The sequence below is a fragment of the Mustela lutreola genome, chromosome 8 (assembly GCF_030435805.1).
Source record: "Mustela lutreola isolate mMusLut2 chromosome 8, mMusLut2.pri, whole genome shotgun sequence".
NCBI classification, from domain to species: Eukaryota; Metazoa; Chordata; class Mammalia; order Carnivora; family Mustelidae; genus Mustela; species Mustela lutreola.
In genome coordinates, this window is record NC_081297.1 from 113690725 (window position 1) to 113704413 (window position 13689).

The window sequence follows — 13689 nt, forward strand, 5'->3', positions numbered from 1 at the left end:
TAAGGTAAAACCCAAGAGGTGAAATACGTTTAGTAGTCTTAATATATAAAATTCCTCGGGTAGGCGATTTTCTTGCAGTTGGTTTTTTTCTCCCAGTATAGTCGTTTTACTTGGGATGTTTAAAGGCTGATTTAGTAATGGGACGATATAAGAGCTCATAACATTAAAACAGAAATTCGTGGGAAATCCATAATTTCTAATAGCTTGCCATCTGGCTCTTAGTGGCAATGGATTTATCCTGCTTAGTGTAGATGATGATACTGGGGTGAAATCATGCATGATACCCTAGATTTCTGAGTTTTTTTAACTACTGTTATTAATTTAGTGGCTTGCAAATCAACGTTTCCCAACATAAATCAATCATTACATCTTAAATTTTAATTAATTAATTAATTAATTTTTGGTTTTTATTTTTCTACTCTTACCCCAAGTAAGGTTGCTATGAGCACTACATACTATCTGTTCTGGCGCCAACAGATTGCATTAAAGTCATCCACAGTCTCTCCAAATTAAAACCCCACTGAGTTCCCTGGCTTTTGCACTGTACGCGCAGCGGGATGCTCTTTCGCTTTGCCCCACAGTCCAGTTTAATCCGCTAGGAAGAATATTTTTAGAGGCACATCGGACTAAATCATCTCCGACTGAGCACACCATTTCCAAATGGCCGCCCAGGGTCGTCCTAAATCCGGCTGCTGCGGTCGGGGACGAGCAGGTGTCCTCGGCTGCGGCGTCGTGGGACTCCCGCGCCTGCATAACTAGACGTCGGAAGCCAGAAAGGAAACCCGAACACACAGGCACAGGTACAGCCTCGTACGCGCGCTCCAGAGAGGCCCCCCACCCCACCGCAGAGCGGCGGGGGGTTCTAGCCTTGGGCTTGGCGAGGTCCTGGGAGGAAGCACACACTGCTTCCCCATTCAAGTCAGAGAGCAAGACGCACCGGGTCGCGGGTCAGAAGTTGAATTTCAAGCCAGTCCACGCTGCGTCCCAGCGCCTTCCGCAGCCGGGGTACGGCGCTGACACCGGGTTTGGGGAGAGAAGGAACGTGGCTGGCCGAGGCAGGAGAAACTGAGTTGCCACCACCGGAGCGTGGCGGACGGCGAGGGGCAGAGGAGACCCCGGCCGCCTTCGGAGCAAGAAGCCGGAAAGAGTCGGGCTCGGCGGCAGCGACGCTGCGCCCCCAGCCCGGGCGCTGCTGCCGGTGCTCCGCGTTGCCCTTTCGGCCGAGGGCAGCTCCTCGCCGCTGCAGCCCCGCCGCCGTGCGCCCCGGCACAGGCCACCCCGGGGTGCGCCTCCTCCGCCCCCGGGCGGCCGCCTGAGCAGCCGCAGCCCTACCGACCTTCGTTCCCCCGCGCCCGGACAAACTTCCTCCCTCTCGGGCCCGCGGGCTGCGCAGGCTGGCAGGCGGCTCCCTCGCCAGGCTTCCCCGGTCTCCGGCTGCAGGCGCCCTCGCCCGGCGTGGCGAGCTTCCTCCCTGCCCCTCTCCAACCCCGAGCCCCGGGCGCCTACCGGTCTCTGCGCCTCCGCTCCAACAAAGCCGGCGGCCCGGAGGCGACCGGGCGAGGGGCTGGGAGTGGCAGCGGGGGCGCCAGAGCCCGGCGGAAGGCATCCCTGGGCCGGGCGAGCGCAGCGTGCAGGGACAGTGGGGACGTGGCGGGCAGAGAAAGGGGAAGAAAGTATCCTGCTCTCCGCGCGAACGCCTTCTACGCTCGTTTTCGCTCGTCCTCGCTCGCCCTGCTGCCCCTGCCCGAGCGCGTCCGGCTGTCCCGGTGGGAGTTGGCAGGGGCAGAGAGGGAGGCAGAGGGGACGCAGTGGCCTGGCGGGCGAGCCGCTCCCTTACCTCTGTCCAGAGTGAGCGGCTGGACCACTGTCAATGTCGCCATGTCTGCCGTGGGAGCCGAAGTGACGCTCGGCTTCAGCATCAGCAACCGCTTGTAGTGAGAAAAAGAGGAGGAGATTGGGAGCGGGGGTGGAGAGGGAAGACGGAAAGGAGGGGGAGGAGGGGGGAAGGAGGGAAGGTGGTGGTGGTGGAGGAGAAGAAAGCTTGGGTGGGTTGGCAGCCAGATGGAGACGCAACTGTTCCGCGGCGGGCGGACCTTCAGATGCGGCGTGAAGCTGAGCAGGTAGCGGAGAGCGGCTGCCTCGCCGGCTCGGGGCAGGAAGGCTGTGCCCTAGAACTTTGCTATTCCACCCCAAGGAGCGCCGGATGGGTGCAGCCGGTGTGTTGCTCTCTTTCAACTTTCCACTCAAATAAAAACCGTCAGAGTCTTCGTGCGTCTCTCGGGATGGAAGAAGACCGAAAGGGGATGGGGGGAGGGAGGGAGGAAGGAAGATGGATTTTTTTTTTTTTTTTCAGATTAAGAGAAATTGTCAACCCAGTAATCCCACCCCTTAGAAAACGCTTCTAGTTCAGAAATGTCAGGATTTCATTATAGTTGCTGTTAATTTCTGTTAAAGTGTTTTTTGGAATGTTGAGGTATAACAGTATCCAGGATAACGGACCTAAGGCCAGTGTTCCGTCACTAGGTCTCCCTTAAGGACCCGAGTGTATTGCCTAGAAAACAATATATCTTAAACACAAACTTTTTTAAAAATGGTTTTAAATTAAAAGACACACACACGCACACTCACACACACACACAGAAATTTCTGTCACTCAGTTTGAAAAACGTGTACCTAGCACTTTGGGGGGTTGATTTATTGCCACTGGTTACTAAGACTTGCCACTCGCTGATTCATTGACGTGTGTGACAGGAAATAAGCTAGGAGGGTTCCATGCCATGTGCTGTGGTCTCACTTGGGAGTTGAGGACAGTTCCTGCCTTCATGTAGCCTGTGGTCTGGTGGGAGATAATGTTATTAAAAGGGTCATTTTAGAGTCAGTTGATCAGGATTCAGTGACTAGAACCTTCAAATACTGGCTGTGACCCCTTCACCCCAACAGATGGCTTCCACTATCCTGCCAGTGTAGGGACTTTCATTTCCTGATCCAGAAAAATAAGAAGCGTATAGAAATCTTACATAAGCAGAAAGGTGATGGCTGTGGGTTCAGGATTGGAAATGACAAAGCTGCCTCCATCCCCTTCTCTATGACAAAGCAAAATTGTTTGGGCTAACAATATATTCCTAAAGGCAGGTGCTGTTTTACAGCAAAATATTTGCATGTAATCTATTTCATTGTCTTCTAGTTACAATGTGGGTGGTTTCTGAAGATCTTTTCCATCCCATTTTTTACATTTGAAAAAAAAAAAAAAAGGCAAGATTTCACCAATGATTTGAGCCAGTCAAAGATGACTGGCCATACACCAAGTAGATCCTAAAGACGTACTTAAAATAGTAGTTCAGTATGCCTATATTTTCATTTAGTATTTTAAGAAAGAACTCTGATCTTGAAATTCAAGTCTTAGTTATGGGCTCTTCAGAAATCACATAATCTCCCACTGATCTCTTCTCCTCACCTGTCAAACAGAGGAATTAATAACCTTCCATCTCACTGAGATTCGGTAAAATGAGAACACTAATTCCACTCTACAATCTCAGTTTTGTGAGGGTCTAATGATATGTGCATGTGACTGTGCTTTGAAAACAATATATACATTTACTCATACAACAAACATACATCCCCCCTGAACCGTGAGGCAAGCACTATGCTAGGGGCTGACAACACAAAGGTTAAAGAGATGTGGCCCTTTCCCTGGACAGTGCTCAGTCCAGGTTGGGAGACAAAAAATGTGCAAGCTATGAGAATTCCATGCAGTAAGGGCTCTAAGCAGCATAGAAAGGACAGGAAGAGGCAACAATTCTGGTTAATTATCATTATTCACATCCCCTAAATCAAACAACAGAAAAAAGTTATATTGTAACAATAAACAGCAGAGCCTGTTCAGTGGATTTGCACAAAACATCAAATCTCATTCAATAATTGAGGATGAAAGGAATATACAAATCCATTGGTCACTAATGCAGTACTTTTAACAACATACTTTATTATGAATATGTATTTGAGCGGCTTGATTCATAAATCTAAAAGCCATAATTGTAGCTATTTCAACACAAATCCCAGATTGTGAGGTCTAGGAAATGAGGTTTTTGTCTTTTTGTTTTCTGATGTATATCCAGTACCAAATATTTTAGAGCATGTTTCTGGACTTATACCTTGAGCTCCCTAATTGAAAATTTTCTCTGCCATAATCTCTCTATGTTGACTTTATAGAGTTTTTATAAGGATTGAAAGGAAAAGTAAAAGCACAAATTATCATTTATTCATTAGTTATTCTTTCTAGTAGTGACAAGTTCAATAGGTTTAGCTTATGTCTATGTAGGTGTGGGAAATTAATAACAAACACTGCATATCTATTAGAATTTGTTTTTTTATAGAAGATGAGTAACTATCCTCGATAGTATTTGTGAGTTTCTACTTTAGATATGCAGAGACATTAGAAAAGTTCCATGCCCTCTTCTTTGACATCAGGAAATGTGATCATACTTAGCTCTCATGAATAATTGCCTGGACCACTATTGTACTAACCATAGTATTCCATCATGGTCAATGTATTTGATCTATTTGTATGTATTTTGTTTTGTTGATTGTGTGTTAATCAAGGAGTTGTTAAAACAGGTAATTACACTTTTGTTTTAGCTATTTGGTTACACAATCACTACAATTTTTCATTAAATTATATATAGTAATTTAGTTCAGCAGTAACTATTTTCAATAGAATTCATTACTTCAGTAAATACTTATTGAGCACTTAATATATGCTAGGCTTGGTGCTAGGTTGGTTTCTCTCTCCTCTTTGAAGCTCAGAAAAGTAGATATTGTTATTCCATTCAATAGATAAGTAAACTAAGGCTCATAGAGGTTTAGTAGCTTCCTTAAGAATGGTAGCACTCAGATTCAAGAGCCCTGTGCTTTCCACTAAGAACTACTATACTTTATTTTGTATTACTGAAGATTTAGGGATTCCAGCATTTTATTATATATATCTTATATATGTGCTACATTATATATATATAATATATAGAATATATTTATACATATATTTACATATTATATGTGTAATGTTACACATATATACATATATTATATATGTGTAATATATAATATATGTATATATGTGTAATGTGTAATATTACACATATAATATATAAATATATAATATATATGTAATATAGTACATATTATATATATATATATATATATATATATATATCCTTTCTCCTTTTTTTTGTTATGACTCAAATTTTTGTTGAGTTATCCTCAAAGAGAGGAATGCATGGAGGAAATTTAGATCAAAGAAGAAAAGAACTACAATGCCTCTTCCATTCTATATCCATATAGGTTAATATTAAAATGACTACCTACTTTGCAATATAAAATCTGTTCTTGCTAAAATTCATTCAAAGCCACATTAAGGTAGGTTTCACTTAATTGAATCCTTCTGAATTATATGACAAAATCAAGAGCAGTTTTGCATAAAGAATTTAGTATACCAAGAGAATAAGTTTAGTTAGATTATAAGTGGAGTATGATAAGCACAGTGTCATATGAGGAAAATAGCACCTACACACGGGAATTCTTTCAACTTTAGGTGTTAGAAATTATTTTTGACTGATTGAAGATATCACATTATCCTCCTTAATTCTCACAGCTTTGTCAAAATAACACTACATTAAGATGAAGTGCCAACCTATATTTTGGAAAATAAATGTTTGTGTTATTTTTTAAAAATCAGCATAGAGAATCTTACTATATTCACTTAATCCTTGGATCTGTTTTGATAATTACTTATTTGTTCATTGAACAATTAATGCACTTACTTTATGCTATGCAGTGTTCTAGGCACTGGGATTTTGCAGTAAACAAGGAAAAGCCCTGTTTTCACTTGGCATATGGTCTGAAGGAGAAAGAAAGACAATAAACAAAGTAATAAACAAATAAGAAAGAGATCAATTAGTGACTAAGTATTGTGCAAAGAATGAATGATTTGATGACTGAATCGGGTCTAGATAATGTCAGATAATATTATACCAAAAATAGTGACAGGGAGAAGAGCATCCTGAGAAGCAAGAGAGCCAAGCCAAGGATGGGAAAGCACACATAGTGTGTGTTTGGGTTAAATTTAAAAAAAAAATGCTATTTAATTTAGAGAAAAAACAAAAAAACAAGCCACAGAGGCCTTTGAGAATCAGGTTGTGAAAAATAATACAATGACCAGAAATGTACTGAAGCTCTCCATGAGTTACTTTGTGCCCATCATAAATGAAATGTACCAATACAATCCAGGGCAGGAAAAAAAATTTCTATTGTAGTATCCATAATAAAAATTAAATTAGAATGAAATGCAGAGTTACTAATTCAGAGTTGGATGTTAGGAAAATTAAAGATGAAATAAAAATATATAAAGTCAATTCTAATTATTTTTTATTTCTTTCAAAAGAAATAAGAAAGAACTTTGAGAGACGGAAATCTGAGTAATTATTCCTCAGTGGTAGGGTCTTATTTGCATTATTTTACATTACCAGTTATCTTGGAAATCATAAATATAATAACTAACTTTTTCTCTGATTCTGCCCTGGGAAATCACACATATAATAATTCCAAAGTCTTTCTTGTACTAGGGTATTTTATTTATGCCTATTTAACTCATTAAATATAAAATGATGTTTCATTTTGAAATGAGCATTTTTCTATTTTCATAGTTAGAAATTATGATTTATCTTTTTATAATGAAATTTAAGTTCACAGTTTACAATTTTTTTTCTTTATGCACCCCAATGTCATATTTACACCACTGACAAAGCCTAAGAGATTTAAGAGGGGCAAGATAAAATGATTTTTAAAAATGATACTGGACTCCTCTCTCTCCCCCATTGACTCACGAGTCAAATATTTAAAGCCCACAACCTTTAGTAAAGGCTTAATAAAAAGAATTATTACCATACCATACCATACTATAACATTTTTTTTCTTTGATAAGAAAACTTAACAGAATAAAGATATTCTTTTAAAAAAAATTTTTTATTTATTATTATTTTTTAAAACATATAATGTATTTTTATCCCCAGGGGTACAGGTCTGTGAATCGCCACATACCATAACATTAAAAAAATTTAGTATACTCAATTTTGAGTGGACAATTATGTGTTTTACCAACAGATGTTCGATATGTCCTTGCTATTCACCAGTCACTGTTCTATGGCTGGAGAGATCTGGTGGTAATCATGGAAGAAGTCCCTTTCCTTATGGAGCTTAGTTTTTATGAAGGGAAACAGAACAAAGAAACAACAAACCAGATCATCCTAGGTAATGGTAATGACCACAAACAGTGGTACGCTAAAACCTGCTGACTCTGTTCCCAAGACGCAATGACGTACATGCTGTCCCAGCATCACTTGTGGAGACATCATGTTAGATTGACCAAGGCGGGAGCATTTACACCCTGCATATGGGCAGATGCTATATATTGAAGTTTCCTTTTTTCCCTCTGGAAGGTCAGTCGAACATTTACCAACACATCACAAAGTTCACAAAGCAAGTAAAATAGGAAGTTGTAATGAAATATGTAGCAGGGGGGAAGGCCACTTTAGAATGGTCAGAATAGGTCATATTGTACTTGATAGGTTTTTTTTTTCCAGAAAAACTTTTTTTTTAGAAAAACTTTTTTTTAAAGATTTTATTTATTTATTTATTTATTTATTTATTTGACAGGCAGAGATCACAAGTAAGCAGAGAGGCAGGCAGAGAGAGAGGAGGAAGCAGGTTCCTTGCTGAGCAGAAAGCCTGATGTGGGGCTCAATTCCAGGACCCTGGTTTCATGACGTGAGCCAAAGGCAGAGGCTTTAACCCACTGAGCCACCCAGGCGCCCCCAGGAAAACTTTTTAAATGACCCATCTAACCTGTGGTTGATTGAGTTCTGGCTAGGAGGCTGGGCCTCAGAGAGAGTTAGAAGGAGACATTCAGGTTAGTATTGAAGAGTTTATAAAATATCCAGACAGGAAATAGGAGCATCAGTGAAACAGCAAAGAATTAATTACAAAATGAAGCATTAACAAGAATAATATAATTTAGAATACTATAATATAGAATGATATAATTATAAATTATATATTATATATAATATATATTAAATATAAATTATATATTATTAATATAATATATAATGTGTTATATATTATAATTATAAATTTGTGTTAAAAGTATACAGAAAGAAAGGAAAATCTGTATTCTGCAAAGGCTTCTTGGAGACAATTTACATTCACTTTCAGAAGAAACTTGGAGGAGGTTCCTCAAAAAGTTGAAAATAGAGCTACCCTACAACCCAGCAATTGCACTATTGGGTATTTACCCTAACGATACAAATGTAGTGATCCGAAGGGGCACGTGCACTGGAATGCTTATAGCAGATGTCCACAATAGCCAAACTATGGAAAGAATCTAGATGTCCACCAACAGATGGATAGATAAAGAAGATGTGGTGTATATATATATACACAATGGAATAATATGCAGCCATCAAAAGAAATGAAATTTTGCCATTTGAGAAGGCGTGGATGAAATGGAGGGTATCATGCTTAGGGAAATAAGTCAATCAGAGAAAGACAGCTATCATATGATCTCCCTTATATGAAGAAGTGGAGATGCAACATGGAGGGTTTGGTGGGTAAGAAAAGAATAAATGAAACAAGATGGGATCGGGAGGGAGACAATACGTAAGAAACTCGTAATCTCACAAAACAGAGGGTTACGGGGGGCGAGGGTGTGGTTGGGTTATAGACATTGGGGAAGGTATGTGCTATGGTGACTGAAGTGTGTAAACCTGGCGATTCACAGACCTGTACCCCTAGGGCTAATAATATATTATATGTTAATTTAAAAAATAAAAATTAAAAAATAAAATAAAATAAAATTTTTTTAAAAAAAGAAAGAAAGAAAATCTGAACAGATCTTCCTCCCTGGAGCGTTTTCTCTAAAGGTGGGATCTTACAATCAAAAGAAGAAGAAGAAGAAGAAGAAGGAGGAGGAGGAGGAGGAGGAGGAGAAGAAGAAGAAGAAGAAAAAACTTGGAGATATTTTCTTTCTGGCATGTAGATAATAAAACATTATACATTTGAGCGGGAAGATACTCATTGCAATTTTGAATCAAAGGATTGCTAACTAAGTGGGCCAGGATCTTCTCATGAGGAACTAAAGAAAAGGGTGAGATATGATCATTATAATAGAGCATCTTTGTTGTTAGAGAATTTTACCATGGGGAATGGAATGGAGAATGCTGTTACCTCAATCCTTGAAAAGGACACTAACTATGGTCAAAGCTTGTTTGTTTTGGGGGGCTTCAATTTCATTTAAAGTAGGTTTTTATGGAAAAGCATTTCAATCCTGACTTTAAAAAAATCCAGCTCAATTTACTTCTTTTTCTCTAATTTCGGTACTATGGAATTAATTAAGGATATTAGGGAGAAACATATGAAAAGGGCATCTTTGAATTCTTCCCAGATTAAGAGACAGTCCAGTAATTGAGGCTAGTAACAGAATTTATTGTAGGTGTCCTAAAGGACACATATGTCAGTAATTAGCAAGTTAGAGAGCAAAATGTAGCATTAACAGGAACGGCACATTCAGAAGAATTCAAAACTCTCATTTTAATCTTCCAGTGCTCAAATTTAAAACAAAAATTAACAATTTTAATTGGTTTGCATTTATTGAAATTTCTGCACCCAACCCAAAGCATTGTTATTTGGTTTTGTTTTTTTGTTCTTTAACTTATCAACAGGATCAAATTACGTTCTTTTAGAGTAAGTTCTTCTCTCTCAATTTGTCTACCTTCCCTGCCTCTCAGGTCCTGGATGAGCTCTTACCCACTTACCCATCTCAGTGGATCTTCCTGATACTTATAATATTATTTTGGCTTTTCCTGAGTCTGTGGTTATAAGGCAGATCTGCCTCCTGAAATAGTGTCTCTGAGAAATTTCCTCTTTCAAAGATTTCTTCATTTTACTTCTTGCTGAAAGCATTTACTCACATAATAAATCTAATTATAACTTCTATTTTGGCTTCTTGTGGATTTAATAGGATGAGAAAAAAAAGTGAGGTAAATAAAGATGACTTTAACTCTGAATATCTTCAGGTTCCTGTCACCTGGAAATTTGTATCGATCAGTGGCAAATCAAGCCAAACAAATATTTTTGGCAGATAAATGGAGAGAGGAAACAAATCTCTACCATTTTTATCTAAGACAAATCAGTAAACTAGTCTATTAAATATTTTATATAGTTTACATATTCTTCTCTTTTTTTTTTTATTTTTGTCAAGTATTTATTTATTTATTTTTTGAACATCTAGATCAGGTTTTATTTTATTTATTTATTTTCAGCATAAGAGTATCATTATTTTTTCATCACACCCAGTGCTCCATGCAATCTGTGCCCTCTATAATACCCACCACCTGGTACCCGATCTCCCACCCCCCCTGCCACTTCAAACCCCTCAGATTTTTTTTCAGAGTCCATAGTCTCTCATGATTCACCTCCCCTTCCAATTTACCCCAATTCCTTTCTAACTCCCCGTGTCCTCCATGCTTTTTGTTATGCTCCACAAATAAGTGAAACCATATAACTGACTCTCTCTGCTTGACTTATTCTTCTCTTAACAAGTACTTTTGTTTTGAAATTTTAAGTGTAAGTCAATGCACACGGAGAACAACTCTCAAAAGGTATTACTCACTCATTGCAAGCAATATATGTTAACAGGAATATTTGTGTGTGTGTGTATTCTTCCAGAAATTTTATATATGTATGTATGTATATATATATATATATATATATATACACGTATGTATATGTATATATGTGTATATATGTATATGTGTGTATATATGTATATGTATAATATGTGTCTTACATAATATTTTAATTTATATAGATACATGCACTTTTTTTTTAAGCTCAAATAGCACAGGATGCTTGGGTGGCTCATCGGTTAAGCATCTGCCTTTGGCTCAGGTTATGATCTCAGGGTCCTGAAACTGACTCCCGCATCAGGTTCCTTGCTCAGCTGGAAACTTGCCTCTCTCTATGCCTGCCAATTCCCACTGCCTGTGCTCTTTCTCTCTGAAAAATAAATAAATAAAATCTTAAAAAAAAAAATAAAGCTCAAATAGCTTTACAGCATATACCATATTTATGGGGCACCTGGGTGGCTCAGTGGGTTAAGCCTCTGCCTTTGGCTCAGGTCATGATCTCAGGGTCCTGGGATCGAGCCCCGCATCTGGTTCTCTGCTCAGCAGGGAGCCTGCTTCCCTGCCTTCTCTCCCAGCCTTCTCTCTCCGCCTGCCTCTCTGCCTGCTTGTGATCTCTGTCTGTCAAATAAATAAACAAAATCTTAATTTATAGTATATACCATATTTATACCTTGATTATTATATATACACATTATAAAACATTTCTTAAGTACTTCATAAAATTCTATTGAAATAGTCTCATATAGGTATCCTTTCAGGCTGTTTCTAGGTTTTTGCTATGTCAAAGAGAGCTACAGTTGACAATCTTTAATGTTTACATCATCATTATGAATGCAAATTCGACTCAGGTACAGCCTTGTACTTTGGTATAATCCAGGGCTAATGTGGCCATTTTTAATGATATCCTTCCAGATTGTAATACCTATGGCCATATTATTCCTGCTCAGTTGTAAACATTGTATCATACACCAGTTGATACCGTTTACCTACAGAAATGCTATATTCAATTGAATTTCTGAAACTTCAAATGACAAAGTGATTTTTTTAAAAAGGTTGCCATAGACTGAGGATCATTATTCTGTTTTAAATACGTGGTGTGATGCATCACCCAGCAATTCAGGAAGTCAACGATGATTACCATAATTTTCAACTAAGAAACTAACAGTACATATGTCTAAAGCAAGTTAGAAATTAAAGACCTAAAAATCCACTTGTAGATGTTTTGTATTGAAATTTTCATTTCCATCAAATAAAAGGAGGTAGGAACACAATGAAAACACGAGGAGATGTTTAAGTACCTTAGTTTCCAAATAAAATAACACCTTGATTAGAAACTGGAGAAAAATCTAAGTAAGATTTAAAAGGAAAAATAATATTCTTCTATTAATTGCCATTACTAGTTAGTATTCAAAGGAGTATTTTGAAAAGTTAGTGCATGTAGTGCTCTCTACTGGTCTTACGTTTATTGCAACTACAATCAGTGTCAAATGTGGTTGCAAAAATCATGTCTGTTTAAAAGGGATACCAGTATTTTTATTTTAATCTTTATCTGGTTTCCACTTTAGATGTGTGTGTGTGCATGTGTACATGTATGTGTGTATGTAAATACTCATTCTTGAATTTCTATAGTGAAGTTAGTTTTGAACTTTGCAGATGAATTGCTGCCATACATTATCACAAACAATTATATAATAAAAGGCGAATATGGGAAAATGGATGTGGAGCTTTAATGTGTGGCGTGATTTTTTTTTTATTCTGTTAATAAGCAGTAGCAATATCTAAGACACTTGTTTTTTCCCTGATTCCTGAAGAGCACAGGGAAAGGTCTCTCAGGAGAGGGATGGCTGTATATATGTGCAATTCACAGTAAGCAGTGACTGCCACCATGGTCTCTTTCCTCTTTTCCCTCTCTACCATTCCTTCTGGAACCACTCTGCAAATACCAAAAAAAAAAAAAAAAAAAAAAAAAAGGCATATTGGTGGTTCTTTTAAAGCTTAGGAGAAAATTTCATCACAAGTACTTATGCAAGCCATTTGTTTCAGAAGCGTTTGTGTTTGTGTATGAGAGAGAGAGAGAGGAAAATATATTCATCCATCCATTCATTCCATGGTTTCATGTCAGAATTACTGTGTGCTAAACACTGATGATAAAGTAGTTTTCAAGGCCACCAATACCCTACTGGAATTATTTGTATTTGTCAAATTATTTCTCAATTTGAAGTTGTAAATGCTGTTAAGGAAAATCCACGGTACAATGGGAGTCTCTAACCTAAGCCAGTCTGGGAGTTCAGAAAAAAACGTCTCCAAAAATGAAACTCTTATGGCATGTTTAGGGAGAACCCTGAACATATTTCAGTACTTCTAAGGGAGAAGTAGCTTGCAGAGATGGAAGGTTGAAGATACAGGAGAAGTATATGGATAGTATATGGTTACCAAGAAGACAGGAGTGGATAAGAGGGACCCAGAGAAAAGGTGGCAAGACAGGCCTTGGTAAGAGGAGGAGAATTCCTTCCCTGGAGCCGGGAGATGAAAGACTAGACACTGTTGCAAGTAGGTTTGTAGAATCTGGGAAGAGATCAGCAAAGTTCCCTGTGGAAAGCTTCTGTGATTTCAATGATAGAGGAAACAAGACCATGTGCTGAGATAAAAGTGGTTCTGGGAAGGGTAGAGACTATCTGAAACAACTATTGTATAAAGTTGAGAAAAGTGGATCAAGGTCCAGGTTTAGTCAGTGTTTGAGGGATTTTTCTACTCCTGAGTGCACTGATAATACCTGCATCAGGTAAGGTCTTCTGATCCTGAATCCCTTCAAAGCCAAACTGTGGATTCTGTGAATGGCTTTGTAAATTACTCTCTCTAATGTTCCTCAAAGTAAATCATAACACTCTATAGTTTAGCCATTGTTGAGTGTCCTTATTTCCCTCCTGTAGCACTGTGCTGATCTGGGGAAAAT

The 13689-nt window shown here is 38.6% G+C and overlaps 1 protein-coding gene and 1 long non-coding RNA gene across 4 annotated transcripts in view; one reads left to right on the plus strand and one right to left on the minus strand.

Moving 5' to 3' along the window:
* Positions 1 to 13689, minus strand: part of LIN7A (lin-7 homolog A, crumbs cell polarity complex component) — a 153719-nt gene that overhangs the window by 121261 nt on the left and 18769 nt on the right. Inside the window, exon 1 of one of the 2 annotated variants that reach the window (XM_059186445.1) lies at positions 1838 to 2436. The exons of the other annotated variant lie outside the window; for it this stretch is intronic. Within the exon in view, the coding sequence (XP_059042428.1) occupies positions 1838 to 1919 (82 nt within the window). The 5' untranslated portion in view covers positions 1920 to 2436. Of the gene's footprint in view, positions 1 to 1837; positions 2437 to 13689 lie in introns of those variants that run through there. 2 annotated transcript variants of the gene reach the window in all.
* The window catches only part of LOC131839218 (uncharacterized), a 47839-nt gene continuing 34708 nt past the window's right edge, over positions 559 to 13689 (plus strand). For both annotated transcript variants that reach the window (XR_009356862.1, XR_009356863.1), the window contains exon 1: positions 559 to 800. This is a non-coding gene — a long non-coding RNA (uncharacterized LOC131839218). The remainder of the gene's footprint in view (positions 801 to 13689) is intronic.